This window comes from Sarcophilus harrisii, chromosome X, assembly GCF_902635505.1.
Source record: "Sarcophilus harrisii chromosome X, mSarHar1.11, whole genome shotgun sequence".
Lineage (NCBI taxonomy): Eukaryota > Metazoa > Chordata > Mammalia > Dasyuromorphia > Dasyuridae > Sarcophilus > Sarcophilus harrisii.
The window spans coordinates 12,811,226-12,837,206 of NC_045432.1; the positions used below are offsets into that span (position 1 = coordinate 12,811,226).

At 51.9% G+C, this 25,981-nt stretch overlaps 1 protein-coding gene across 6 annotated transcripts in view; it reads left to right on the top strand.

Annotated features, from left to right (window-relative positions):
• Nucleotides 1-10,510: 10,510 nt before the first annotated feature.
• The window catches only part of L1CAM (L1 cell adhesion molecule), a 47,982-nt gene continuing 32,511 nt past the window's right edge, over nt 10,511-25,981 (top strand). For 3 of the 6 annotated variants that reach the window (XM_031945191.1, XM_031945194.1, XM_031945193.1), the window contains exons 1-2: nt 10,590-10,686; nt 25,160-25,415. In XM_031945191.1, coding sequence (XP_031801051.1) covers nt 25,340-25,415 — 76 coding nt within the window. In that variant the 5' untranslated portion in view covers nt 10,590-10,686; nt 25,160-25,339. The other 3 variants (XM_031945195.1, XM_031945196.1, XM_031945192.1) reach the window with 2 other exon arrangements.

Consider the following 25,981-nt stretch of genomic DNA (forward strand, 5'->3'; position numbering starts at 1 on the left):
TAAAAATGAAATACCTTCATATACCTGTTTGATTTTCAGATTTAAATATCTCCCTTTGATCTCTGGGCTTCCTTGCTGGAATAGACAGTGTCCAGTAGCTTCTCTAACCCCTCAATCCGGAAAAAAACAAAACCAAGTAATTTAGTAGGGGGAGCCTGTGTCACTCGGTGCTCCCCTTCTCTCCCCCCCCACTTTCATGCTGCGTACTATGTATAAGTCTATATGGCATTGCTGGCTTTTCTGTGTGGGTTTCATGGTATGGTAGGTGTCAGGAGGCCTGGGTTCCAATTCCCAACTCTTCCGCTTCCTGTGACCATGGGCAAATAACTTGATTTTTGTGTATCTCAATTTTTTCCCTCTGTACGATGGAGATTGTCTCCACCCCTCCCTACCTCCCAGGCATGTTGTGAGAATAAATTAGATCCCTGGTGAAAAAAATGTCTCCCTTGGTTTCAGTCACGGTTCAGAATGATGATAACCTTCCCCACGAAGCCTTTCCCGATGCCTCGGCCCCAACCAAATCAGCTTCTGTCTGTTCTGTATATGCCCATGTACATGGGGGTGAAGTAGGGGAAGAGATAAGGGAATCGATCCCTGATCCAGATCAAGGTCTAGGATATGATCCCAGCAAGTAAGAAGCAGATAGGGAAGTGTTCTAGTCAACAAACATTTATTAAATGCTTGCTCCTTGTCGGAAACAGTATTAGGAATACAAAGAAAGGCCAAAACAGTCCCTTATCCTTGAGGAGCTTCCATCTAAGAGAGAAGATAATCTGGAAAGTGGACAGGGACAGGATAAATTGGAGTTTATCTCAGAGGAAAACCACTAAAAAAATTGAAAAGGATTGATAAAGGCTTTCTGTTAACCAGAGGAAGCTAGGGAAGCCAGAAGGCACGCACACGTGCGTACACACACACACACACACACACACACACACACACACACAAGGAGGAGAGAGAGATCCAGGTATGGGGCAATAGCCAGTGAAAATTCTTTTAGTAAGAGATGGAGTAAAACAGCAGGAAGGCCGGTGTCATTAGATGGCTTTGATTGGGTGGTCAGCTGGGTGGACGATGGACTGGAGTGGGGCAAGACTTGTAGCAGGAAATGGAGCTGGTGGTTTGAGCATCTGAAACGTGCCTGGACTGGGAGTGGGGAGACATTGCCAGAACTCTACACGAAGTAAAGGATGCGGAGGCCCTGAAATACAGGAGGCGTGAGTTGTCTTAGTCACATTTGTTCCCTACATTCAATCTCTCCACATTTCACTTGCTTGTGTCCTTCTTCCTACTAAGGCTGTGTATATTTGTGGGAAAATGTGTGCCCGGTTTATGAGGGGGAAGACCATCTTAGTCAATATTGCTTTGCCTTGTTGGTGCCTACTGGCTGATTGTTAAGGGAAAGCTCCCCAGGAAGGGGCTTGTAAGCTGTAGTTTGGGGAATTCAGTCGTAGTGCGCCATTTGAATCTAGAGAGCAAGTATGTGCCTGATACATAGTAGGCACTTTACAAATGCTAGTTAAGTGATTGAACCCTATCTCAGGCACTTACTAGCTGTGTGATCCTGGGCAAATCCCTCATCTCGGAGTTCGGTTTCTAATTGTAGAAAATGAAGCAGTTGGATTGGGTTACCTCGCAAGTCCCATCTGCTTCTAAATCTATGATCTTAGCAGGAACTGGGAACTTCATCTACTGACCTGGAAGGGCTGAGTTGGGGAGGTAGCTGGAGGGGGTGGGGTTAGAACTCTCAATGTACACGTTGTCTCCCCTGACAAAATTTAAACTCCTGGAGAGTAGGGACCGGTATATTTTTGTTTCTGCACACTCAACACCTAACCTGGTACATAATAGTTGTATAATTAATGCTTGTTGATAAACTGAATAAGATTTTTTCCCATAGCCCCTCCAGCACTGCCCATTTTTATTAGTTATGAAGTGAAAACTCATAAAATTAGGAGGTGGGACAGGATGACCCACGGTTCCTTCTAGATCTTTGTAACAGCTTTGCTGGGTTAGCCACTTAGCTCCACTCTCTGGGGCTACTTCTCTCCCCAGCTCAACTCTCTGCTGCCAAGGGGGAGTTTTGAATGACTATGGATTTTATGGCGGGGGCCCTCTAGCACTTTGTACATCTGCAATCAGATATCGGCATCTGAAGGACCTTGTCATCCCCAGAGAAGCGCTTTCCTTTGGGCTCTGCCCTGGATAGCGTTTCAAATTTCATTTTGCTTTTGTATTAGTGATGTGAAACAATCTTATATATGCATCTTATGCCATTTCTTTTTCACCATTTATTGTAGATAACATTCGATAACTTATTGAACACTGCATGTATGTCCTCCTATTTCATTCTCGCTCTCCTGCAACTGCATTGTCCACAGACTGGATAATAAGCATTTTTTATCCATTTGCTTTTGATCCCATGGAGACGGTGGAATTCCATGATTTATAGCATCACCAGGGGAATATTGAGATTCGAATGATGGCTTTTTTTGTGTGTCAGGTTGCAGCTTGGGGTTTGGAAAGAGTGCTCAAAGGTAAACTAACTCATCTTTCCTCTTCCAGCTCACAGTCCAGATTATCACATGTTAAGCCTTCTGATCCCTTTAATGTATTGTTTTGTGTTGTCCTGACTGTGGCTCAATGATATTTGAATTGATTCTTTATGGTTGCTTGTGATATTTCCCCCTGACCTCTGGAGGCTCCAAATTTTGGCTCTAGTATTCCTTAGGGTTTTCATTTGGGGATCTCTTTCAGGAGATACTTCTTTTTCTTTGATAATTTCTTGAAAGACACTAAAACTCATTTTTTGATCATGGCTTTCAGGTAATTCTTCATTCATCTTTCTTGATCTCTTTTCCAGATCAGTTGTTTTTCTGATGAGATATCTCATATCTTCTTTTATTTTTTCATTCTTTGATTTTGTTCTATTGTTTCTCGGTGACTCATGGAGTCACTAGTTTCCACTTACCTGGTTCTGATTTTTAAGGAATTATTTTCTTCAATGAACCTTTATACCTCCTTTTCCATTTGATCAATCTGTTTTTAAGGAGTCATTTTCTTCAGTCTTGTTTTACCAGGTTTTTGACTTTCTTTTCATGATTTTTTTGCATCACTCATATTTCTCTTCCCAGTTTTCTTCTACCTTTCTTATTTAATTTCAAAACTCCTTCTTGAGATCTTCCAAAAATTCTTTTTTGGGCCTGTGACCTATTGACCAATTTCCTTTTTTTTTTTAAAATAGAATTTTACATATAGCTCTTTTGACATTATTATCTTCTGAGTTTGTGTTTTGATCTTCCTAGTCAACATCGTAATCTTCTCTGGTCAGGTTCTTTTTCTGGTCATTTTCTAGCCTATTTCTTGACTCAATATTAATGTTGGACTCTGCTCCCAGGGTAGAGAGGGTACTGTTCCAAATCCAGGCCTTTCTTGCTGCTATTCTCAGTACCTTTAAGTTTTCAGTTTTTCCAAGGTGGTATATAATCTAAGGAAGGTATATTTACTACTCTTCTGGCCTGGGCTCTGACTTGTGAGTGATCACAAGCATTCTTCTCCATCCTGAAATTATGACCAGGGTTGCTTCACCCTTGCAGCCTCAAGTACAGGTGAGCTAGTGTCACTCCTTATCCTGGGACTGTGACCCAAAACCACTTACCAGCAATGCAGCAGAGTCCTGCACCCAGTGTCAGCGAAGCTCCTTCTGACCAATTGTCCGACCCCCTGGTGTGTGGAGAGTTCCTGAAGTTACTGCTGAACTGCCTCCAAGGCCTGCTCTTGGAGTCCTGGCCCAGCTTGTGCCTCAGAGGCTCCAGGTCTGACCACCACCTTAGTGAGAGCCTTTCCTGTTGACCTCCTAAATTGATCCGGGCTAGCAAATTGTTTTACCCTGCCCTTTTGTGGGTCAGTGATTGGTTGGAATTCAATCTGAGACCTTACTTCAAAGTTATTTGGAGGAGGATTTGGGAGTACTCAGGTGAGTCCTTCCCTTTACTTCACAATCTTGACTCCTCCTCCCCCAGCTCACAGTCTAATTGTAGCGTCTATATGAAATCCAGGAAATAATAACCTAAATTGTGGGCCGCCCACCCAATTGCACTATGCAGGCTGGACAATAAGCATTTTTCATCCATTTGGTTTTTCCCATGTGCATGTGTTAAGCCGATTCATTTTGAGTGGCTGGGTATGTCACCAAGTAGGCCCTATGGGCCTACAAGCTAGGAGCATCTGGAGGATGTAGCCATCTCCAGAGAAGCCCTCTTCCCTTTGGACTCTGCACTGGACATGCTCTATGATAGAAACGTATATCTTGTGCAAGCAAAGGTCTCTCTGTTTATCCTTTTTTTTTTTTTTAAATTTAATAGCCTTTTATTTACAGGATATATACATGGGTAACTTTACAGCATTAACCAAACCTCTTGTTCCAATTTTTCACCTCTTACCCCCCCACCCCCTCCCCTAGATGGCAGGATGACCATTAGATGTTAAATATATTAAAATATAAATTAGATACACAATAAGTATACCTGACCAAAACGTTATTTTGCTGTACAAAAAGAATCAGACTCTGAAATATTGTACAATTAGCTTGTGAAGGAAATCAAAAATGCAGGTGTGCATAAATATAGGGATTGGGAATTCAATGTAATGGTTTTTAGTCATCTCCCAGAGTTCTTTTTCTGGGCATAGCTAGTTCAGTTCATTACTGCTCCATTAGAAATGATTTGGTTGATCTCGTTGCTGAGGATGGCCTGGTCCATCAGAACTGGTCATCATATAGTATTGTTGTTGAAGTATATAATGATCTCCTGGTCCTGCTCATTTCACTCAGCATCAGTTCGTGTAAGTCTCTCCAGGCCTTTCTGAAATCATCCTGTTGGTCATTTCTTACAGAACAGTAATATTCCATAATATTCATATACCACAATTTATTCAGCCATTCTCCAACTGATGGACATCCATTCAGTTTCCAGTTTCTAGCCACTACAAAAAGGGCTGCCACAAACATTCGTGCACATACAGGTCCCTTTCCCTTCTTTATAATCTCTTTGGGATATAATCCCAGTAGTAACACTGCTGGATCAAAGGGTATGCACAGTTTGATAACTTTTTGAGCATAGTTCCAAACTACTCTCCAAAATGGTTGGATTCGTTCACAACTCCACCAACAATGCATCAATGTCCCAGTTTTCCCGCATCCCCTCCAACAATCATCATTATTTTTTCCTGTCATCTTAGCCAATCTGACAGGTGTGTAGTGGTATCTTAGAGTTGTCTTAATTTGCATTTCTCTGATTAATAATGACTTGGAGCATCTTTTCATATGACTAGAAATAGTTTCAATTTCTTCATCTGAGAATTGTCTGCTCATATCCTTTGACCATTTTTCAATTGGAGAATGGCTTGATTTTTTATAAATCAGAGTTAATTCTCTATATATTTTGTTTATCCTTTAATGGATACTGATAATCAAAGGATTATGAAACAAAATTATCTGGTATCACCTGAACACACCCTGAGAGACACGTGGTTGGAGGAGAGTCCTTATGGATTTAAAAGCTGTTTGATAATGAATAAACATAGATTTGGAAAGGGTCCTCCAACATCTTCACTCGGTCATTTTGTAGGTGAGGAAACTGAAGCCCAGAGACACCCAGGGACGTGCCAGACTTGAGGAAGTAGAGTTGGTATATTGGGAAAATCACATCCCATTTTTTCCCCTGGACAGCCCAGCTTTTTTGTCTCCTCTAAAATGGTTCTTAGTGACCAATCCCTTATCTTCTGGCATTACGCATGATCGAGGGCAATAGGATTCCCAACATCCTCCCACCTTCACCTTTTATATAAGGTAAACAGATGACAATGTCCAGAGAGGCACAGAAGGAGGCAGGAGGTTACAGTATCAGAGATTTTTAGCCCCGAGAAATCATGACCTAGAGCTGGGACTTGAAAGATTGCGTCCAATCCCCTCATTTACATATGAGGAAACTGAGGCACAGAGAAGGAAAAGGACTTGTTCAAGGCAACCGTATGGATAGTATTACTGGGATTTGAAGACAGGTCTGTTTCTGAACTTTCCATTGTACCAAAGCCATTTCTTCTCTTTCACATGTGGGCATTAAGGAGAGAATTTGTTGGCAGGAGGAGAGAGAATTGGACTTCAAGTTTAAATTCAGTTTTCCTGGTTCCCCAATACTAGGCTTTTTTCAGTCCCCAATGCTCTTATAAGAAAATGTGGGAAGTGGAGGGAGCAGTATGGTTTGTGAGGCATAAGGGAGTGCCTCTGAGCCCCTGCCCTCCGACCCTTAGCCACCCAATTCCAAATGCAGACCAGTCTGACTGTAGCCTAACCATGGCTCTGAGCGGGACAGACAGGGTCACTGTTTCTCTTACCCCTTTTGAGGGCCTGGTTAGGCAGAGAGGACATAGGAGGAATTGGAAGCATCCTCGAATCACCAGATCCCTGAGTTGAATTGGGATGTTAAAGGTCATTTAGTCCCATTCTAATGGGAACAAGAGTGAAGACCTCCAGCGAGAAGTCACTAACTCCCAAGGGGACCCTCCCCTTCCCGCTTTGGGGCAGCTGCTTGAAGGCAGGGAGCTGAATGAAATGGCCTCTGCAAGGTCCTCGAGGAGGATCCTTTCCCAGCCACATCCCCTGGGAGGCAGACAAGGCCTTTGGAAAGTGAGACTGGCAGTGCTCTTCTGCTTTGGGCCAAGTTGCCGACCCTTCCGTTTGGGATTTGTCCAAACATTGTAGAAAAAGATGTGGGAGAGTAGAGTTGGCTACATGGGCGCCTGCCATTTACTTTTTGCGTGATCTTGGGTGAAGCTCTTCCCCTCTTTGGGGGCCTGTTTCCTCCGCTATAAAAGGAGGAGTTTGGATTGTGTGAGCTCTTCGGCATCCCCTAGGCCACGTGGGGAAGAGACTTGTCTGAGTTTACCCAGTGAGCGGGGCAGTGACTGAGCAGCTCCTAGACACCGGTCTCTTGCCTTCCCGAACAGATCTGTTTCCATGGCAAAGGACAGCAGGAAGGAGGTTGAGGGGGTGGGGTGAGGTCAAAGGTCAAGGATCCAATGTGGGGGGCTGGGAAAGTTTCTTGGCTGTTTCTTGGCCTATTCTACCCCTACCCCCTCCTCCCATCCCCCCCTCAGGCCATTTCCCCCTCTGGGCCAGGGCTGAATTAAACTGTGTCATGCCCAACTGGTCTTGGTAACTGAGGGCAGGGAGGGTTTGGGGGAGGGGGCAGGAGGCGTGGAATGGAGCCAAGTGGAGGCTTAGTGAGAACGTTTTCCATGAGTTCTGGAGCTACTGGACTGTGGCTGGCTTCCTGCCACAGGCCCTGATCCGGCTCAGATAGGAGGCGTAGTCTAAAGCCAGGGGTGGCTGGGGGTGAGAAATGGTTAGCTATCCGAGTCCCATGTTGCCTTTGGCTTGGCCTAGTGCCCTTTGGTGTGGGTCAAGTTGGGATTGCTCAGGTCGCCCCTACCATCACGACTCTGACTTGATCTCCGTTCTGTTTCCCAGCACCCCTGGAGAGATCTGCTTGGCTAACACTCAGAGATTAAATGGTTCTCCTTCCCAGGGAACAGAGGTACTCAGCCTCTGAGTGATAGTCTAACTTGTCCTTCAATGCCATTTGAAGAAGTCAATTTTTCATGGTGGAAACTTAGACATCATGGCATCCAGGGTGAAGTGGGAGGGAAACTGTTCCCTTTATTGAAACTGTGCTCCCTTTAAGACTCTCACTAAACTGTGCTGTGTCCCCTTTCTGATCTCAGAGATCAGGATCTCCCAGGCTCCAAGGAGTCTAGAGAAGGCCCATCTTCCCAGGATGAGAGAAGCAATACCATTCAAGGGCAAATCCACTCCCATAGATCTTTCGGAAATTCTAAATTCTCATTCAATTGAGAAATCCCGGTGCGATCAGCTTGGGCTGTCCCAGCCCCCCACCAGGATGTCCATACAGCAGCTTCCTTGGGCTCAGCTCCTTGCAGAAGGCCCCTGCCCGCCAGCGTGAGATTCCATTTCCCTAACAGGACTCTGCCACGACAGAAGTCAGTCTCTCAGCAAACTGCTTTCTCTCCAACAACAAACTTTCATTTTGTGATTAATAATTCGGGGATGAGTGAATTCTTGCACTTTAAACCTGTGGCCGATTAAAGGGGGATTTTAACAACTTTCTCATCGCCACTAACCTCACCACCACCGGGAACCGAGGGGATTCAAACCTCATCATTTTTGGTTCCCTGACCGGGAATCGAAGGGAGTCAAACCTCATCAAGGAGACATGTGTCCTGAATCTCACTTGACCTAACTTCTGTCTCTAGTTGTGCCTCTGTGTTACTTTGAGCCATGACTCTCCCTCTCTGGGCCTCCAATGATGTGCTTCCATGTCTGTATGTTCTGTTCACGTGGGGTCATTTCAGCCCAATACAAGTCTGAGAAGGAAGACATGAAAGAATGGCAAAGGTCCCGGGAATGGGTGGCAGGGGATGAAGCTCGTAGGTGGAGGTAGCTAGGGTTACACTTAAGGGTGTCTTCGCTCTTTGAGGCCCCAGTAGCTTTCAGCCCGCTGGGCCTAGCAGGATCCAGTCCCTCCTTCCTGTTGCTTCCTGGGAGGTGTTTGGTAACTGGCAGGGAAAAGATCGATTGGGGTGGGGGAGTAGTGACCTATCACTCCCTAGGAAAAAATGGCCCATCTCCTGCTCAGTCACTGGACAGCAGCGTCTTTGGGACTTTGAAGCAAGATGGGAGAATCTGTCGGGGGTCTCCTTTAGGCCCCCCTCTCTCCTTCATTTGGGAAAATATAAGCAGAGGCCAGAGGTGTTGGGAAGGATTGAGAGGAAAGAGAATGGGACCTGGGCTCCCCAGGCCTGACTCAAGCCATCACTTTCTCTTCATCTCCTCCATTCTAAGGCTTGAAGAGGAAAGAGAAAGAAAGAGGGGAAGCTGATCTGGGCTCACAGGCATTCAATGCCTCTAGGGCTTGGGGTCCCCTAGGAGACTGAGGGTGGGACTCGGGCCTCACCCTGGCCTCACTGAGCACCAGGCATGCCCATCAAAATGCCTCTTTCCTCCAATCTTTCCATCTCTCCTCCAGGCCCTTCTAGCCCAGCAGCAGATGGGACTTTGTTGATCTGAAAGATTAGGTGGGTAGGGGCCACTGGGAAGGAGGAAAGCCCAGCGTTTGGGGGAAGGAGGGTGGGACCCTCCTTCCTGGGCCCCCCCGGGGCCGTTTTCCTCTTCCTAAACTCCAGTTCTTTGGCTTCCCTTGGCGCGGCTGAAGGATGAGGTCCCCTCTCTCCCAGCAGGCAGGTCTGTTTGGGGGACCCCTCTCACTTGTCAGGGAGAAAGGCAAGATGGGAGTGGGCCCTTCACAACAGTCCCAAGAGAAGGGCTCCAAGATCTCTTCGGGATTCCGGGAAAGCTGGAGCGGGGGCGGAGGGTGGGAAAGCTGAGGTGTCCCCGTCTCCCACTCCAGGCCTCTTTAAGGGAGCAGCCCCTCGACAGCCTGGGGGGAGACATAGGAGAGTTCTCCCCTCCCCCACCCCACGGAGAGCATTCTCCCTTCCCTATGCTGCAGCCTGCTGGGAGTCTGAGGAATTGCAGCCCTGCCCTGGCGGGGCAGGCAGGAGGCTGCGGGCTGAGAGTGGATGGGGAGGGAGGCAGGTCTCCGAGTGAATCTGGCTGAAGGGTGCTGGACAGAGAGCGTGTCTCCTTAATTCCCCTGTCCCCGTCCCCAGCCAGCACCTGGGCTCCCCCGGGATGGAGTGGGCCGGCTGTGCTCGGAGCAGGGGATGCCAGGGCCCCTCAGGATGCTGCAGCCCCGCCTCCGCCCCCCAGAGAAAAAGGAGGAGAAGCTGCAGAATCCCACCCTCCCCCTAAGGTTGACTCACTTTTTCCCATCAGAGTATTGACACGTCCGGGTTGGCGTGGGCATGGGGGTGGGGCACCGCTGGAGTTGGGCCGCAGATCGCCTGGGGACAGTTTTTAAGGAGGTTTAGGGTTAGGGGGGCGAAAGCATTTTTCTACAGTAAGAGAAGATGATACGGAGTAGGGAGGAAAAGGGCAGGGTCCAGGCAGGACGGGAGGAGGCCAAGGGGAAACTATTGTGGACATTTCCAAAAGGGATTCCCTCCCAAAGAAAAAGGAGAGCCTCAGGTGGAGGAGTGCGTTAGTCGGCCTCCCTACCGTGCCTCGGCTCTGCTGAGTATGGGAGCCGGGGACCCCCCGGGCCACTCACCCCTTCCTCACACCGCCACCCTCCCCTCCTTCCTCCCCCGGCCATAATATACAGCCATTTTAATAGCACCTGGTACAGGGTAATGGGGAGGGGGGGGGTTCTCGCTCCATAGGTGCCAGAGCCGGGAGGGGGGAGGGGAGGAGGGGAGGCAGGATCCAGCTGTGCTCCAGAGGTGGCCAAGGATGGCTGTGATGCTCCAGAACTATGGGGAGGGGGCGGAGGGAAGCAGAGAGGGGGGAGGGACTAAGCAGGAGCTGGGGTGGTGGCTGGGGAGGGAGGAGGAGGAGAGATGAGGAGCGAGCAGACTGTGGATGTGAGTGTGAGGTAATCTTACTCCCTCCCCCCTTTTCCAATCTCTCTTCCTGCCGCTGCCGCTGCTTGCTGCAGACGGTACTTGGGAGCTGCCGAGACCGGGCGAAGGCAGGGCGGGCACCCGGAGGTAAGGCGTGGCACCTGGGCATTGCCCAGCTCGGGGCATCCCCGGCTCTCTCCTCCAGAGCCAAGCACTGCGCCATCCCCAACTGCACACAACTGCGGCTGGGCTAGATGCCTGCAGAGCCCAGAAGGCTGGGGATGGATGGGAGCCCTGGCATGGAGGAGCCCCCGGAGGGGGCAGGCTGGGCCCATAAAAAGGGGAGGGGGCGCAGGCTGAGGGGGGAGAAGAGACCTGTGAGCTGGAGGACCGGCATCAGCTGGAAGCTGCGTGGGGCAAGGGGCGGCTGGCCGGCCCCGGGAGCAGGTGGAGACCAGCAGCTGGGGATGGAGCAGTGACTGGCTGGAGGGGGAGATTGGGAATGTTTCAACGCCAGCAGAGGCGATTGGGGACGGAGCGGGGACGAGAAGCGGGCCAGGGGAGAGCGAGCCGGGAACCGGACCGTGGGGGAGCAAGCCAGGGTCGCCCTTAGCTCGGTCCAGAATCTGTGTGTGTGTGTGTGTGTGTGCGTGCGTGCGCGTGTTCCCTCGTGTTTGGGTCTGTGCGTGTCCTGTTCCGTGTGAGTCGGTGGGTGGTGTGGGAGCAGGTGTCAGTGGCTCGCTCCTGTGCACTGCTGAGTGTTTATGTGTACATTTGGGTGTTGTCTATACATGCGTGTGTAAAGCATGTGTGTTTGAGCCTATGGGTGCTGCCCGCCTCTGTGTGTGAGTGTGGATGCAGGGTGTGGCCCCTGGGTGTGGCCTGCTCCATTCTGGGAGGAATACTCTTGACGATTGGTCCCTTTCCCTATCCCTCTCACCCCCAGCAGAGGTCTCCCCCCACCCCCACCGATTCAAGGGAGGATTCTGGTTAGGGGCCACTTCAGGCAGGTGCGAAGCCTTTTGAATTGTATTGGAACCTGCGTGGGAAGGTGTGGGGACACTGCTCAGTCCTCCAGCCCCAGGGCCCCTCCCATCTCACTCCTAAACTAGGCCTGAAGAATGGAGAGGGCTAAAGATGGGTGTCATCCTGAGGCTTCAGGGAAGGCTTGAGAGGAAGGGGTAAGGGAGGGGGCCAGAAAGCATCATGTGGCCGAAGGGGAAGGCAAATCCGTTCTCTTGGTATCCCCCAGAATTATTATTATTATTGTCAGGTAGTCTGGCCATCAGAGTGGAGAGGCTCCCAGGCTTCCATCTATCAGTGTGCCAGCCTCCCCCAACCCTCCTCCCTCCTCCTATCCCTCCTCCTCTGCCTCCCCCTCTTCTCCTTTTAGTCTTCCTTCTCCTCCTCCACTGCTGCTGGGTGCTTCTTCAGCCACTGGGTGTGTCTGTTTCTCCATATCTGTCTTCCCCTCCCCTCCCCTGCAGTTTTCTCCCTCCCTCCATAACCCCTTCAATCTCAGTCTTTGCCCCCTCCACCTGCCTCTCTCCATTCCTCTCTTTAGCTCGATCTCCTTCCCCTCTCTCCCTCCTTCCCCTGGTGGTTTCTATCTCTGTCCCCCAATTCTCCGTTTCCCCCTAACTCTAACAGTGCCTCTTGCCCAACAAGTTTAATTAACATGGGGGATGTTAGGTGACCTGACCCTGGGGGATTGTGATGGAAGCATCTGCCCAGATTTTTCTTTCCCCCGTTATGATTAAGGATCTCCACTCTTCCTATGGGGAGAAGGTATCAAGCTGCTCCCCTCCCCCAGGGGCCCCTAGAACGCAGAGGAAGGAGCTGGCTTTGTGCATCCTGGTAGAGGTGGACAATGGTAATCAAAGGGCCCTCCCCACTCTTCCAAGGCCATCCCCAGTGCTTTCTTCTTCAGGAAGCCTCCCTGTTACCAACACTTCCCTCCCACCCCCACCCCAGCTCCTCAATTCCCAATGTTCTCTTCACGTAGCTCTCACCAATGGTGCTTTTGGGTGAGGTCTGGCTCCCTAGACCTGGGGGATTCCAGACTCCTTCTCCCCTCCCCTCTCCTCCACCACGACCCCAGGATAGCACAGCCCAAGAGCCTGGTAGTCTCTAATAAAACCACCAGGAAGCAGTTACACTTGTATCTCCAGCTCGGTCCCCAGGGCCATGGGCACTGTACTGACTCCAGAGGTCAGGGGGCAGGCCCTCAGGAAGCCCACTCATCTGGCCTGTACCTTAGGATGGGGGTGGTGATTCTTTTTTTCTGCCAAGGGCCATTGGGATATTTATAATCTCATTTGAGGCCCTTACAAAATGATCAACTTAAAGAACTCAGACAGCTGCAGGTACATCCTGGTACCTAGCTCATAGCACGTCGTTGCTCGTATCTAGCTTTCGGCACATCATTGCCTGCAGTTGCCTTGGCAGGGCCAGACCACATGATTTAGAGGGCCTTATTCCACCCAAGAGCCAGACGTTCCGCACCCCTGCCTTAGAACCAAACCCCATCCCGAGTGGCCTCCACTCTGCCCAAAGCCCTCCAGTGATGGGCAGCTCACTGCATTTTTGAGGAGGCGAGAGCATTTCTGTGGCCCTGGAAGATTTAGTTAAGAGGTATTTCCTGAGCTCATCCGCACTCTCCCTCTCTGAAATGGCTCCGATTATCGCCAGGTAGGCCCCTTGGGACCAGGCGGAGGAAAACCAGGCCCTTCACACAGCTCAACTAGCACGTCCCCCTGCGTCTTCTCCAGGTTACCCATCCCCCACCTCTCCAACTGCACCTTCCTTGGATGGCGGCTTGGTCTCCAGTCTCCTCCCCACCCTTAGTCACCTTCTTCAGCTCTGTTTCCGATTGGGTGATATCCCTTTTCTAGGGCTGAACCCAGTATTTCAGAGGGATCTGGCTAGGGCTGAAGGCAGCGAAACCATCCTCTCCCTTGGCAGAAAACATTTTACCAGTGCCTTTGCCCAAACACAGGAGTTTTTTATGGTGGGATTTTAGGCAGCATGCAGACAGGGCGGGGACACAGCGCTGTCCACTCATTGACCTCCACCAAGCCTTTTCTATTCCCTGAGTTTCAGTTTCCTCAGCTGTCAAATGGGAAATGAATGTCCAGGTCTGATGAGACTGGTGCAGGCTGGGAAGGCTTTCTTAAAAAGGCTAGGAGCAATACAGTGGATGATGGGGAGGATGAGAAGCCTTATGTTGATCAAGCTGATCGAAGTGTGTGGACAGCCCCCAAGGGACCAGTCTTCACATCGGAGCATCTTTTAAATGCGAGCAATAAAACCCAGAGGGCAGGCTGAGGATGCTGGTGGTTTCTGATTCTGGGAGAACGGAGAAGCTAGAGCCTCGAACCTCCTTAAGCCTTGAGATCTGAGTGGAACAACAGGCCTGTCCTCAATACGGGGGAAGCAACTCCGGCCTTAGGGTCTATTATCTGCTGTGGCCGATTTAGAGGAGGCTGGCACGTGATTAGGGTTTCTCTGGGTGTGTGTTTGTACACAAATCAATTTGCCTTTCTGGGGGACGTTGGGGTTGAACAGTTTCAGGACATAATAAGGGCTCTCAGCCAGGTTTTAACTGGTATTCAGCTCCCAACTCTTCTCGGAATGGCTGTTGCACCATCCTCCTCCCAGGGACTCCACAAGCACCATGAATTTCATAGGCCTTAAAGTCAGGACCTCAACCTCTGAGTACCTCATCTAATCCTTTGGGGAGCAGATGTGGGAAAGTAACTGTTAGGATTCGGGACTGGAGGGAGGGGGAAGTGGAGATTCCTATCTCCAGGCCTCCCATGGATATTAGCTCCATCAGCACCACTTTCAGTGGCTACTGGCATAAACATGGGCCCACACGCTCCTTACTGCCCGACTCCTGGGGCCAGAGCTTCCAAAGAAGGGGTTTAGGAAGCTTGATCTAGGTGCTAGAGAGGTACCCTGGGAGATGGAGGCAAGGGCCAAGTTGATCTGCCATCTGTCACTGTCAGAGTATCAGACACTTCTTTTTCTCTCTCTTCCTCTCCTTTTCTCCTTCCCCTTCTCATTTCCTACTCTGATTTTTATCCCCCCTTCTCCATTTGTCCTTCCCTCTCCCTTTCTCTCCTCTTTTCCTCGTTTCTTTCTCTGTGTCAGAGGTTCCTCCTCCTTCCCCATTTCTTGATCTCTTACCCTCCCTTCTCCCATCTATCCTCCCCTTTCTGTCTCCCCTACCTTTCTCCTTCCTTCTCTTTCTTAGCCTCTATCTCTTATGTCTCTCTTCTCTTCTCAGATGTTCTTTACTTCTTCTCTTCTCTTCTCTCCATCCCTACCTATCCTTTCTTCTTCCTCCTCCTCCTCCTTTCTCTCCCTCTCCCTTGTTTTCCTCTGCTTCTTTTTTTTTTTTTTTTTGAATCCCAGAAAGGGACAGTGGTTGCTGGTACTGTACTGCGGTATGGGCTCAGTTATCAAGAACAGAGGGAAACCCACTGGCTGGTTTCTCTTAACCTCTTCCTCTAACAATGACATCCTCCCCTAAGCGTCTCTCCCACTTTTGGGTGTGGAGTCTTAGACACCTCAGTGCCTAGGGCCAACACAGAAGCAGGGCACAGCATGGGACTGAAAGAGAGGGGACCATCCTTGAGAGACAATACCATCCTCGCCTCCCCTGAGCATCGACAATGTGAAGCTGGGGAAGGAAGTTGAGGGGTATCTGAGCTCCCACTCCTCCTGGAGTTGGTTGCTTCTGAAATAAGTGAAGCTTATTCACTCCCCTGATCTCCTTCTCCCCCCACCTTTGACCTATATACCTGTGCGCCTCTCCCTCTTTCACCGGTTTCAGTGTCAATTTGTCCCCTAGGATTCCAGTTTCTCCGATGCTTTGGGATCCCTGCTAGGCAAAGAAAGAAGCCCCAGGAAGTAGGGGGAGGCTGTCTAGCAGAGACAACAGGCGCCCAATTAACTATAGTACTGGTAACGAGCTAATGATAATAATTAGCCGTCTCCCACCCAGACAGCAGGCTCTGTTGGCACCCTGCTGCTTGGGGAGGGGGAATCTAGGACAGGGATTGGGGGTGAGATGGTGGCACCTAGGTAACTCAGCCGGGGGACTGGAAGGGAAAGGCAAGGGGCCCAGTTGTCAAGGCATCTTGATCCTTGGCACAGGCTGATGCCATATGCTCTGTCCTCCACCCAACTGGTGCTGCCGAGGATCCAGGAGCTCTTTCTGTGCTGGCCCTGCCGCCGGATCTCCCAGATGGTTTGGCGCTAGGGGAAGGGGTAAAGGGGTACCTCAATCTTGCCACTGTGGCCGTTTTCATGGTGGAGCCTGGCAGGATATCACAATTTGTGGAAGTTTTGTTGCGCATGTGGGGGAGGGAATGCTGCCTTTTTCCCTGACCGTGCATTTACCCAGATTTGAGCGCTCATGGCCTTCCCCAGACTGCTGTATGTGTCTGTGTGTGCCTTGGACTGTGTCCTCGTGTGCCTGTACGAGTCTCGAGGAGCCAAAGACTGAACGGTGCTGGTGTGCCCGCGGTACTTGGAGGTCTTGTGTTCAAGCTTGGGCCTTGTGCTCACCTGTGGTCTCATCTGAGTAACTAATGAGCTTTAGACCTGGGGGTGGGGGTGCAGGGCAGGGATGGACCAGGGTCAGGAGCGTTCTGGAACCTGTGACACAGAGAAGCCAGCCCTCTCCCTCTCCCCCAGGATATCCATGTGAACGTAGATGTGTACCTGAGTGTAAGGCAGCCGTGTAATGTATGTGTTCATACGTGTCTTTGTGTGGGATCGGAGGGGAGGGGCAGCTTCCTGAGAGAGTTCAGGGCCCTAGGGCCAGGCTGATGAGCAGAGGGAGCTGGGGGTTTCTGCCGGGGGCCCCATTTCATCTCTCCTCCCCTCAATGTCTCTATGGCTCTCCCTTGCTCCCTGTAGTTTCCAGAGATGGGGGATGGGGACAGGGTAGCCTTTGACCCCCTACCCCTCTGCTCTCACCCCTTAGGAATCTGAGATCAGGGTAGACAAGAGGATCCATTGTTGGGGCATCCCCACACTTCCTCCCTCTCTTTCCTCTCTCCTTGGGGTGACCTGGGGAGGGGAAAGAGCCTGAGCTGTTTAACCCTTTAAGTGCCGGGAGCCCCAGGGATGCCCAGATGTGTGATGCCCGCGTTGCATATGTATGGGGGCATCCCATAGTCAGAAGGATCGGGGTCTGTCTGTCCTCTCAGCACTCCCAACTGTGTAGGCCTTTCCCCCTTTCCCTCAGCCTCGTCAGCTCCCCCTTACTTCTCTTGCCATCTGTCAGTACCTGTAAATCTTTGTCATCAGACACACACCTCGTGGCATTCTCGGAGTCTCTGGCTGCCTCTGCTTCTCTCTTCTCTCTCCTTGTTTGCCTGCAATGGTCCGTCTTTGTTTTTCTCCACCTTTCTCTATCCACTACCCTTCCTCCCGGGCTGTCTTTTCTTTGTCACTCAGATCTGGCCAGTCTTGACATCCTGATGTCATTATCTCTGCTTGTTGCCATCTCTGTTTGTATCCAGCCCTACAACCAGCCATCTCGCTAGCTCTCTCTCTGCTGGGTGTTTGTCTCGCTATCTCTCCCGGGGATTCCCAGGCTTCCTCCTTTCTCAGCCTTCTCAGTCTCACTTCCTTGTAGGATCTTGCTTGTTCTCCCCCCGCCTCCCCCCAGCTTTACTTGCCTCCTGCAACCACCTCTTCTCCCTCTCTGCCCACCTAGCCTAGCCCCTGGGGGTCCTCCCTCTGTTTCAGGTCTTTGTAGATGGGAAGGCTAATTGGAAAGAGAGGGAAGATAACTGTGCTTGTCCATCTTTCAACTGTGCTGTGTTGTTGTCCTGGGCATCTTGGGGTGGAATTTCTCAAGAACTGGAGGCCTAAGGCCTATCTCGAAGGTCACTTGTAGGATACAAGTGAATTGGCAGGACATATATTTTGGGGTCAAAGTGATGGTTATGGGACCAAGAGAATGACAGAGAGTGACAGATGGAGGAGAGGGACAGGAATAGCCAGGCTGGGCAAAAAACAGGGGACAGAAGAGGCCACACATTTGGCTTTCTGTTGGACGAGAGGGGAAGGAAAGGATTTCTTTGGGAGAATAGATTAATGACCGTCTCTCAAATAGGGTCCCCAAAAAGAAAAGGGGAGATGTGATACAGAAAAATGGCAAAAGGAAGAGAGAGAGAGAAAGAGACAGAGGCAGGAACAGAGAGAGACAGAGACAGAGAGAGCTAGGATTTGAAATATAGGCATAAGACAAAAACCTGGAGCTAGGAAACTCCCTTATAACACAAGGAAAATAGAAAAACATCAAGAAAATCACAATTATGGAAGTTAGGGAAAGAAACTGGGAAAAGATATGACCCCACCCTGGGGGAGCCCCCGGTCTGTGGGGGAGATGTGGTCCCCACCCTTGGGGAACCCCCAGTTTGAGGGGGAGACACAGCCCCACTCTTGGGGAGCCCCCAGTTTGAGGGGGAGACATGGTTCTCTACCTCGGTGTCCCGCTGTGAAGGGGAGCCCCAGTCTGAGGGGGAAACAGCTCCACCATTGGGGAGCCCCCAATTTGAGGGAGAGATATGGATCCTGATTTCCAGGAGCCCCTAGTCTGAGGGGAGACATATTCCTACACTCAGGGACCTCTTACTAGGAGGGGGATATTCAGTCAGGGGGAGACAGCCCTACACTTGAGGAGTCCAAATCTAAGGGAGAACATGAGTCTCAAACTCAGCATGCTTCCACTTTCAGCTGGAGTGTCCCCTGGATAGCCCCCATTATGAAGGGGGAGATTATAGAGATGAAGATCAAACGCTACCCCCCCACTCACCCCCTTCTTTCTTTCTTGGGGGTAGTAGCACCTAGAAATTTGCCTGACATAGATTTTTGCTTGACATCTGCCTAACAAATCAGTTATTCCTCCCTGGGGTGGGGTGGGGTGGCTGCTGGTGGTGATATTCTTCATGGTCTTGTTTAATCCTCCCTGAGAGACACCACCCCCCAGCTCCTGGTGTGCCTTAAGATTCCAAAGCCATCTCCATCCTACCCCCACCCCCCTGAACTGACACACCTCAGTCCAGAATGGGAACAGAGCCTGTTTGCTGTCAAGAGTTGATCTACTTCCATAATCCAGAATAATACCAGTCAGTATGGGGATTCTGGCTTCCTTTTTACCCCATTCCTCAACTTCCTTGTGGCGTTAAGTGTGGTCTCCCTTACCCCAGCTCTCTTTTTACCTGTTAAAAGGTTTTATCAGGGGCCTAGGCAGGTGTGACAGCAGCTCTAGGATCCTTTAATTGATTTCCTGTCCCCAGGGGATGTTGAGAGATGTTGATACTAAAGGAGGATGAGGAATCCCCTGTTTCTAGACGAGTGTTTCCTCCTAGAGGAAACAGGGGTTGGCCTGCCTTTCCATTTCCCTGACAAACCTTAAAGGGTTAACCTCTGGGTTTCCTTTCTCTCCTCACCCAGCCAGGACCACTTTAAGGAGAATGGTCCATTACAGGTGTGTTGCTGTTGTCATGGAGACTACAGCATCAGCACCACTCACCAGCGGGGAGGGGATAGGGGAGACTGGAGATAGGGATGAGAAGCTATGCCCAGTCGTTTGCAGCTTCCCAATGCGGGACCTCTCCCTCCCTCCTTCCTCTAATAAGAGGCCCAGGGGAGTGGGGAGGGCAAAGGTTGAAGTCAGACGAGGGTCAGTCTGAGGCAGAGCAGGACATCTTTGGGGAAATGCGACAATGGGCAGAAGGCCGGGCCGAGCGGGAATTGGTCAGGGAACGAGGAGGGGGGAGCAATGGCTCCAGATGCGTTTAGAAGGAAGGGGAAGGGCCAGCGCAGGTTGGGGGCCCCCTCCTCCCGGCCGCTCCGCCTGTGCCGGGGACCGAGGTCAGCCCACGGGGATGAGCTCCTCCCACTTTGAGCCCCCACCGCGCAGGCCCTAGGGAGGGCCCTTTAAGGGTCGGGGGTTCTCTGGCACAGCCCATAGGCCCCCCGTTGAGCTACCTCCTCCTTTCGGAATGATTTAAATAAGAGGGAAAGTGCTCCTAGCTCTCCTCTCCGCAGAGCTCTCTTAGCTCTGTCGCCATGGAAACTAGCCAGCCGCAGACTCCGGGAGGCGGGGGGCGAGGGGGTTTCTGTCTTAAAGGGCCATGATACGTAGATGCCCCCAGCAGAGTCATGTCTAGATAACACGCTGACACATATTCATGCATCCGATGCCACACCCCTCTACATAATGTATTCACAGAAACCCACACACGCACACGCACACACGCGCACACGCACACACGCAAACAGGTTCGGCCCTTCCACAACTAGAAGTACACAAACGTGGGGGGGGGCACCCCCCCAGAGCCACACGCAAGGCCAACCCCCATAGAAGCTTCCTATTCGACAGACATTTGAGGGGCCGGGGCCGGGGCCGGGGCCGGGGCCGGGGCCGGGGCCGGGGCCGGGGAGGAGCAGACTGAGGAGGAAGGGCCCGGAGTTGGGCTCCCCCGGAGTAGGAATGTGGAGGGGGAGGGGGGAACTCGGCCTTTCCCCTGAGGGCTGAGGGAGGAGGGATTGAGGTTGCCTTTGAGGACTAATTTCCTGGCAATTTTGGGAATTCGGCCTGGACGGGTATTGTGAGCCCCCAGAGGCTCCTTTACCCCTCGCCCCCACTGCACCCCGGGCCTTATTTCGCGGAGCTGCAGCGGGGAGGGGGGAAGGGGGACCGGGCCGCCGCCGCTCAGAAAGTCCGAGCTGGAAGGGACCTTAGAATCCTGAGGCCGAAGCCTTCTTTTCCCGGGGAAGCCTGGCACCGGCTGCGTGGGCACCGCACAGAACGAGCTCCAATTTGAATCCAAAGCCTCGGATTCCGGATCCGGTGCTAACACCTGCTGGATTGCGTTAACTCCTCAATTTGCCTGCTAACAGCCTCGGGCTCTCAGCTGGGGCTGCATTTGCCTGAGCCTTTCTCTGAGGGGGGAACAGCTTGTGTGCACGTGACCCCCACCTTCTCCCCTTCCCCACAGATGGATGCCCTTTGACAACGCTTGTCAAATGCTTCATTAATCCCGGAGGCTGGAAGGAGGAGGAAGGAAGGGGAGCTTTTCTTAGCTAGAGCTAGAAAGGGGCCGGGGAAGGGGAGGCCCAATCCCCTAAAAATCTCCTGGGAGTTCCTGCATGGCCTGGCACGAGCCAGGGTGGGGCTCTTGGCTTATAGTTGCCTACAAATAAGTGTGTCCACCCACTCGGGTACGACACTGGGCAGGTCTACTGTGCAGATCTGAGGGCTCAAGGGGGTTCTTAGAAACCACCTAATCCAACATCCCCTCCTCCCCCCAGTTTTACAGATGAGGAAACCGAGAGAGGGGAAGGTGAGTTAGAGGGAAAGCTGGGACTCCAGCCTAGGCCTCCTGATCCCCAGATATCACCCATATTATACACTGCCAGCATGGATACACACCCTGACCCAATGCATTCAGATACCCACATAAGTTACGTGAACAGCCAGCAGGCCCAGCAGCCACCAGAAAGAAGGCCTGGCTTAATGTCACATGTCCACACTGAATGTCCAGGTGCCTGCACATATCCATAATCACATGCTCATATGCTCTTTAGGGAGAAGCTAGCATTCACTCTGCTTCCTGGCCTCCAAATCAAATTATGCATTCATTTATTTGGAGTCACAGGCTGTATCTGACCGTTCCTCCCTGCCTTCCAATTGTCTGGCCCCTCAGGACTGGGGCTGGGGAGCGGGCTCTGAAGGAGCTGAGCCCTGCCCCCAAACACCGCCACCAACACAAGGTGTCACATGTGTCACACCCCATCACCCATCCTGGTGCTACAGGTGCTCTCTGTTTCTCCCTATGTCTCCAGCCCTCTAATGGCTTTCTGTTCACTCCAACTTTTTTCTCTTCCTTTCTCTGTGTCTCTGCCTCTCTCCTGTCTCTTTCTCTGTCTTTTTTATCCTGTCTCTTTGTTTTTTTTTCTCTTCTGTTTGTCTCCCCTTCTCTGTGTCTCTGTCTCAATCTCTGACTCTGTCTTTCTTATCCTGTCTCTGTATTTGCCTGCCTGCCTGTCTCCCCCCACCCCATGTGTTTCTCTCCTCTCTTCTTTCTCTCTCTGCCTTTCTCTCTGTCTCTCTCTCTCCTCTGTCTCTCTTCTCTGTTTCTGTCTGTCTCTGTTTCTCTCTCTCTCTCGCCTTCTCTTTCTGTCTCTGTCCTTTTTTTCCTGTGTCTGTATTGGCCTGTTTTTCTCTGTGTCTTTCCTTCCTCTGGTCTTTTTCTGCCTCCCTCCTTTCTTTCTCTTACTCTATCTCCTTCCCCAGCTCTGGCTCTCAGAGATGCCCCTTCCCCATTTCACTCCCCCAAGCCCCACCATCTCCACGTCCACCGGGCTCATTGGTCGGCTTCCCCTCCCTCCCCCCTGCCCCGGCACACCCCCTGTGGGGCCAAGGACGAAGCAAAGGCACCAGCACACAGCCACTGGCACTGACAGGCAGGCACAGCCACACACAGAGAGGCGCTTGCTCAGACAGGGCCTCTGACCCATGCCGCCTATATTCTTTCCAAGTCCCTCAGTTTCTCCTCAGTGTTTCTGCTGCCCCTCGCTTCTTTCCTCCTATCTCCCTTTCTGTCTTGTGGTACCGATTTCTCTCTGTATTTTAGTGTCTCTCATCTTTTCCTCCATCTGCTTTCCCATCTTTGATGTCTCTGGTTCCGCTTGTGTTTGTAGATTTTTGTTGTTAAGACTCTTGGCTCTGTCTTCCTTTCTCCCTTTTGTTCCTATTCCCTCCAAAGTCAGTCTTCCCCCTGGTCTCTCTCCCTCCTTGATTCACCTCCTCCCTCCCATTCCAAAGTCTCTCCCTCTCCTTTGCTTTCTTCCTTTCCCTGTCCTTGGGTCTCTCCATCCCCAATGAAAGGACCGAGCTCCATCTGTTCACCAGCTTGTGAAGCCAAGTCCTCTCCCCCCCTCCTTTCCCCCTCCCCCCTTCCTATGAGGGGGATAGGGGTGAGTGGGTGGGAGCCTGCTGAGCTGACAACCTCAGCCCTTTGCTCTATAATTGCCTGATGAATAGTGAAAAATTGGAGGTAGCAGCAGCAGGGGAAAGTGAAGAGGGGAGGGGGATAGTCCCCATAAACACCAAGCTGTCAGGGGCCTCCTAACCTTCTGGCTTCGGGTATTCTGGGACTAGATCACCAAGCTGGGTGGTACATGCCAGGAGAAAAACCTGCAGTGGGAAACTGGGAGGGTCGGACAGGGGGAGAGCAGAGGGCTGCCCAGGAGGGAAGAGGGCCGGGGATGTTGGAGGTACCATATTTCTCTGCATATCAACTGCATGTTTCATTTCTTCCAATTCAGCTCAGAGGGGACGACAAACAGCTTTGGAAGGTGATGTGGCAGGACGGGGGGGGGGTGGCTGAAGCTGAGGGCAGGCCTCATGAGCAAATGCAGTAACCTCCTTTCCCAGCTCTGCTCCTCTCCCCTCTCTCAGGGAGTGGGGGTGAGCAAGAGCTGGAGGAAGAGGAGGAGAGAGGAAGAGAAAGAAGAGGAGGAAAAAAGAGGAGGGGAGAAGGAGGAGGAAAGGAAGGGGAGGAGGAGGAGGAGGAGGAGAGGAAAGGAAAGGGAAGAAAAAGAAGAGGAGAAGCCTCCTCTAGGGCTCTCTCCCTCTTCCCTCCTAAGATACTTGGCATTACCAGAGCTAGTGTTTGATTCCCTACTCTCTGATCTCAACCCTCCTTCGGGACACCCACAGAGCCTTGAAGTCCATTGCCCCCTCTGGCTGCCTTCAGTCCTGAAATTGGTGGCTGGTGGGGGAGAGAGGAGACAGCTGGCTGCAACGGCCCCACCCCTGGGCTCTGGGCAAGGTCAGCCAGTGTCTGCCTTTGTTTGAGGGGAATGGGGGATGGATCTAATTGGGTCTCCCTTCCCCCAGTCCCCCCATCTCTCCATCCTCCCTCCATCTTCTCTCTGTGTCCAGTCCCAGCCAGCCTGCAAAGGCTTTATGATTCAGGCTCCCTCACGCTGTGATTGCTTTCCCTTCTCTCCCCTAGTTTGTCCACACTTGGGGACTCCCCAGGGGCAGGGCTTGGGTCGCTTCCTTCCCCTCCCTCCCACGGTAGCCAGGAGATCATGAATGAGGCCGTGATCCTGCCTTCCAGGCCCAACCCCAAGTAGAGGGAACTCCATCAATCAGCTGAGATTTATTGATTCCCTGACTGTTTACGTCCTTCCTTCCTTCCCCACATCCTTGTGCCTCATAAAAGGATTAGGTTTGGGACCTTGCTTTTGGGTGACCTTGGTGAGCCCCTTTCCCTCTCTGGGCCTTGGTGCCCTCTGCTGTAAAATCTCCTGACCTTTAAGGTCTCTTCTCGTTCTAGCATTCTATGATCCATGACCCCTTTCGATTGGTTAGGAAGCAATTTCCTCTGCTGGCTGTTGGCAGAGAAGAGAAGCTCTCATCCCTTTGATATAGGCCGTCCCTTCCGATTCTCTGAGACTTGGGGGAAAGGGATGGTATCACGTTACTGTATCTCCCTTGCAGCCTTTCCCCTCCCCCTCATACTGGGGACTCCTCACGGGCTAGCAGACGATTTTGTGGACAGAAGGGATTTGGGTGACATGGCAGCATAGCCCTGGGCTCGGGACCTCTTGGCTTTTCTCCAGCCCTGAGAAGGGGGCATGCTCCCTGGGCATGGGGAGAGAGCACCCCAGGGCGTGTCCCCCCCAGCAGGGAGCTCCCCGAAGGAGTGGGTGGGCCTTAGTCGGGAAGGCCAGGGGCTGGGACTGCATGCAGACCTCACTGATTCTCTTGCTTCTAAGAAATCTGCCCGAATCCTGGGTCCCAGCATCTCTGAGGAAGGAGGTGGGAGCATCTGCCCGTGAGGTCAGTGCTCAGGCACCAGGAGGACTCTTGCTGTTGTGGTGGGAAGTGTGGAAAGCTGGGCTGGTGGCTCGTGGCCATCCCCTCGCTCGTGGCCATCTCCTCTCCCCTCCCTCTCTTCTGCTGATCTGTCCGTCTCCCCCTCCCCTCCCCTTCCTGGAGATGAATGGCACTGGGAGTCAGCTTGCCTTGAGACCCGCAACAATAAGGCCGGGAGGCAGGGCCGTTTCCTCTACAAGGACATATATTCCCACAGTCACTCGCTCTCCTCCTCACTCCTCCCTTCCTTCACCCTTCACACAGACATACAGGGACCTGGCGCACCTGCTCACACACACGGATATGGATACAGACACCTGCTTGTGCACACAGCCCGTTCTGCCCCCCCCCCCCTCCAGAGCACACACAGCAGCCTGTGGAGCGGGAGGGGGAGTCCCTTGGGATCATGTTGATGAGAGGGGGAGGGTGGGGGGAGGCAAAGGAAAGGAGAATGAATAAATAAATAAGGGAGGGGAAGGGGAAAGGGGAGAAGGAAGAGGGAAAGCAGTGGACGAGGGTATAGGGGTGCAGGCCAGAGGCTGCCTTGGACTTCCAGATTCCTCCTTCTTCTAAGGGAGGGGTTGGGGGGCGGGCCCAGGAGCTCTGGCTCACACGAGATTTGTCACTAATGGAACGTTTTTCTCTTTTCTTCTGGTGTCCCTCTCCTGCCCCCCTTCCTCTACCTTGTCTCCCTAGTTCTGATCGGCACCTTTAGTACGGTTCCCCCTTTCCCCTCTCCCCCCTTCCTTTCCTTCCCTTCCTCCCCCAGAGGGAGGGCAGGAGCTGTGCAGAAGCCTGAGTGGAGCTGCCTGCCCTTAGCCTGGCCTGTGCTGCCCAGCCTGGCCTGGCCCTGGGTGTGGCTGCAGGACCGGGAACATGGCTGTTGTCCTGAGCTTTTTGTGGACACTCCTTCTGTGGAGCCTCGGCCTGTGCATCCAGATTCCGAAAGAATGTGAGTAGCCAGGGGGAGAGGAGCTGGGCTTCCTCCCTAGACCCATTGCTTCTTGTTGCCTCCAGTCTCTTCTGTCACTCTTTCCATCCTGTCTTTCACTCTGTCTCTCTGTCTCCCTCTCTCTCTGTCTCTTTGTCTCTCTCTCTCTCTCTCTCTGTCTCCTCTATCTCTGTCTATCTCTGCTCCCTCCCTCCCTCCCTCCCTCCTCCCTCTCTCCCTCTCTGTCTGTCTCTCTGTCTCCCTCCTCCTCTCTGTCTCTGTCTCTGGGTGGATCTTCAGAAGGAAAAGGGGGCAGGATCTGAGAGTGCAGCTGACAGCTTGCAGTGGTTGAAGCGGTACTGCTTTTAGCACCAGGGACAGCAGAGGAGATAAGGCAGTATAGAGCAGCTCTTCTAGAACGCTGGACAGCAGCCCTGAGAGCTCCAGCTGCAAGGGGAAAGGGGAACGCCATCATCCCCAGGATGATGAGGACAGTGGATACTGGGGAAATCTCTCCCCCGCCCTCTGTCTTGCTCCTGTCTTCACTCAGTTAATTTTTTCCCCCTAAAGTCGGCAGGAACATGGAA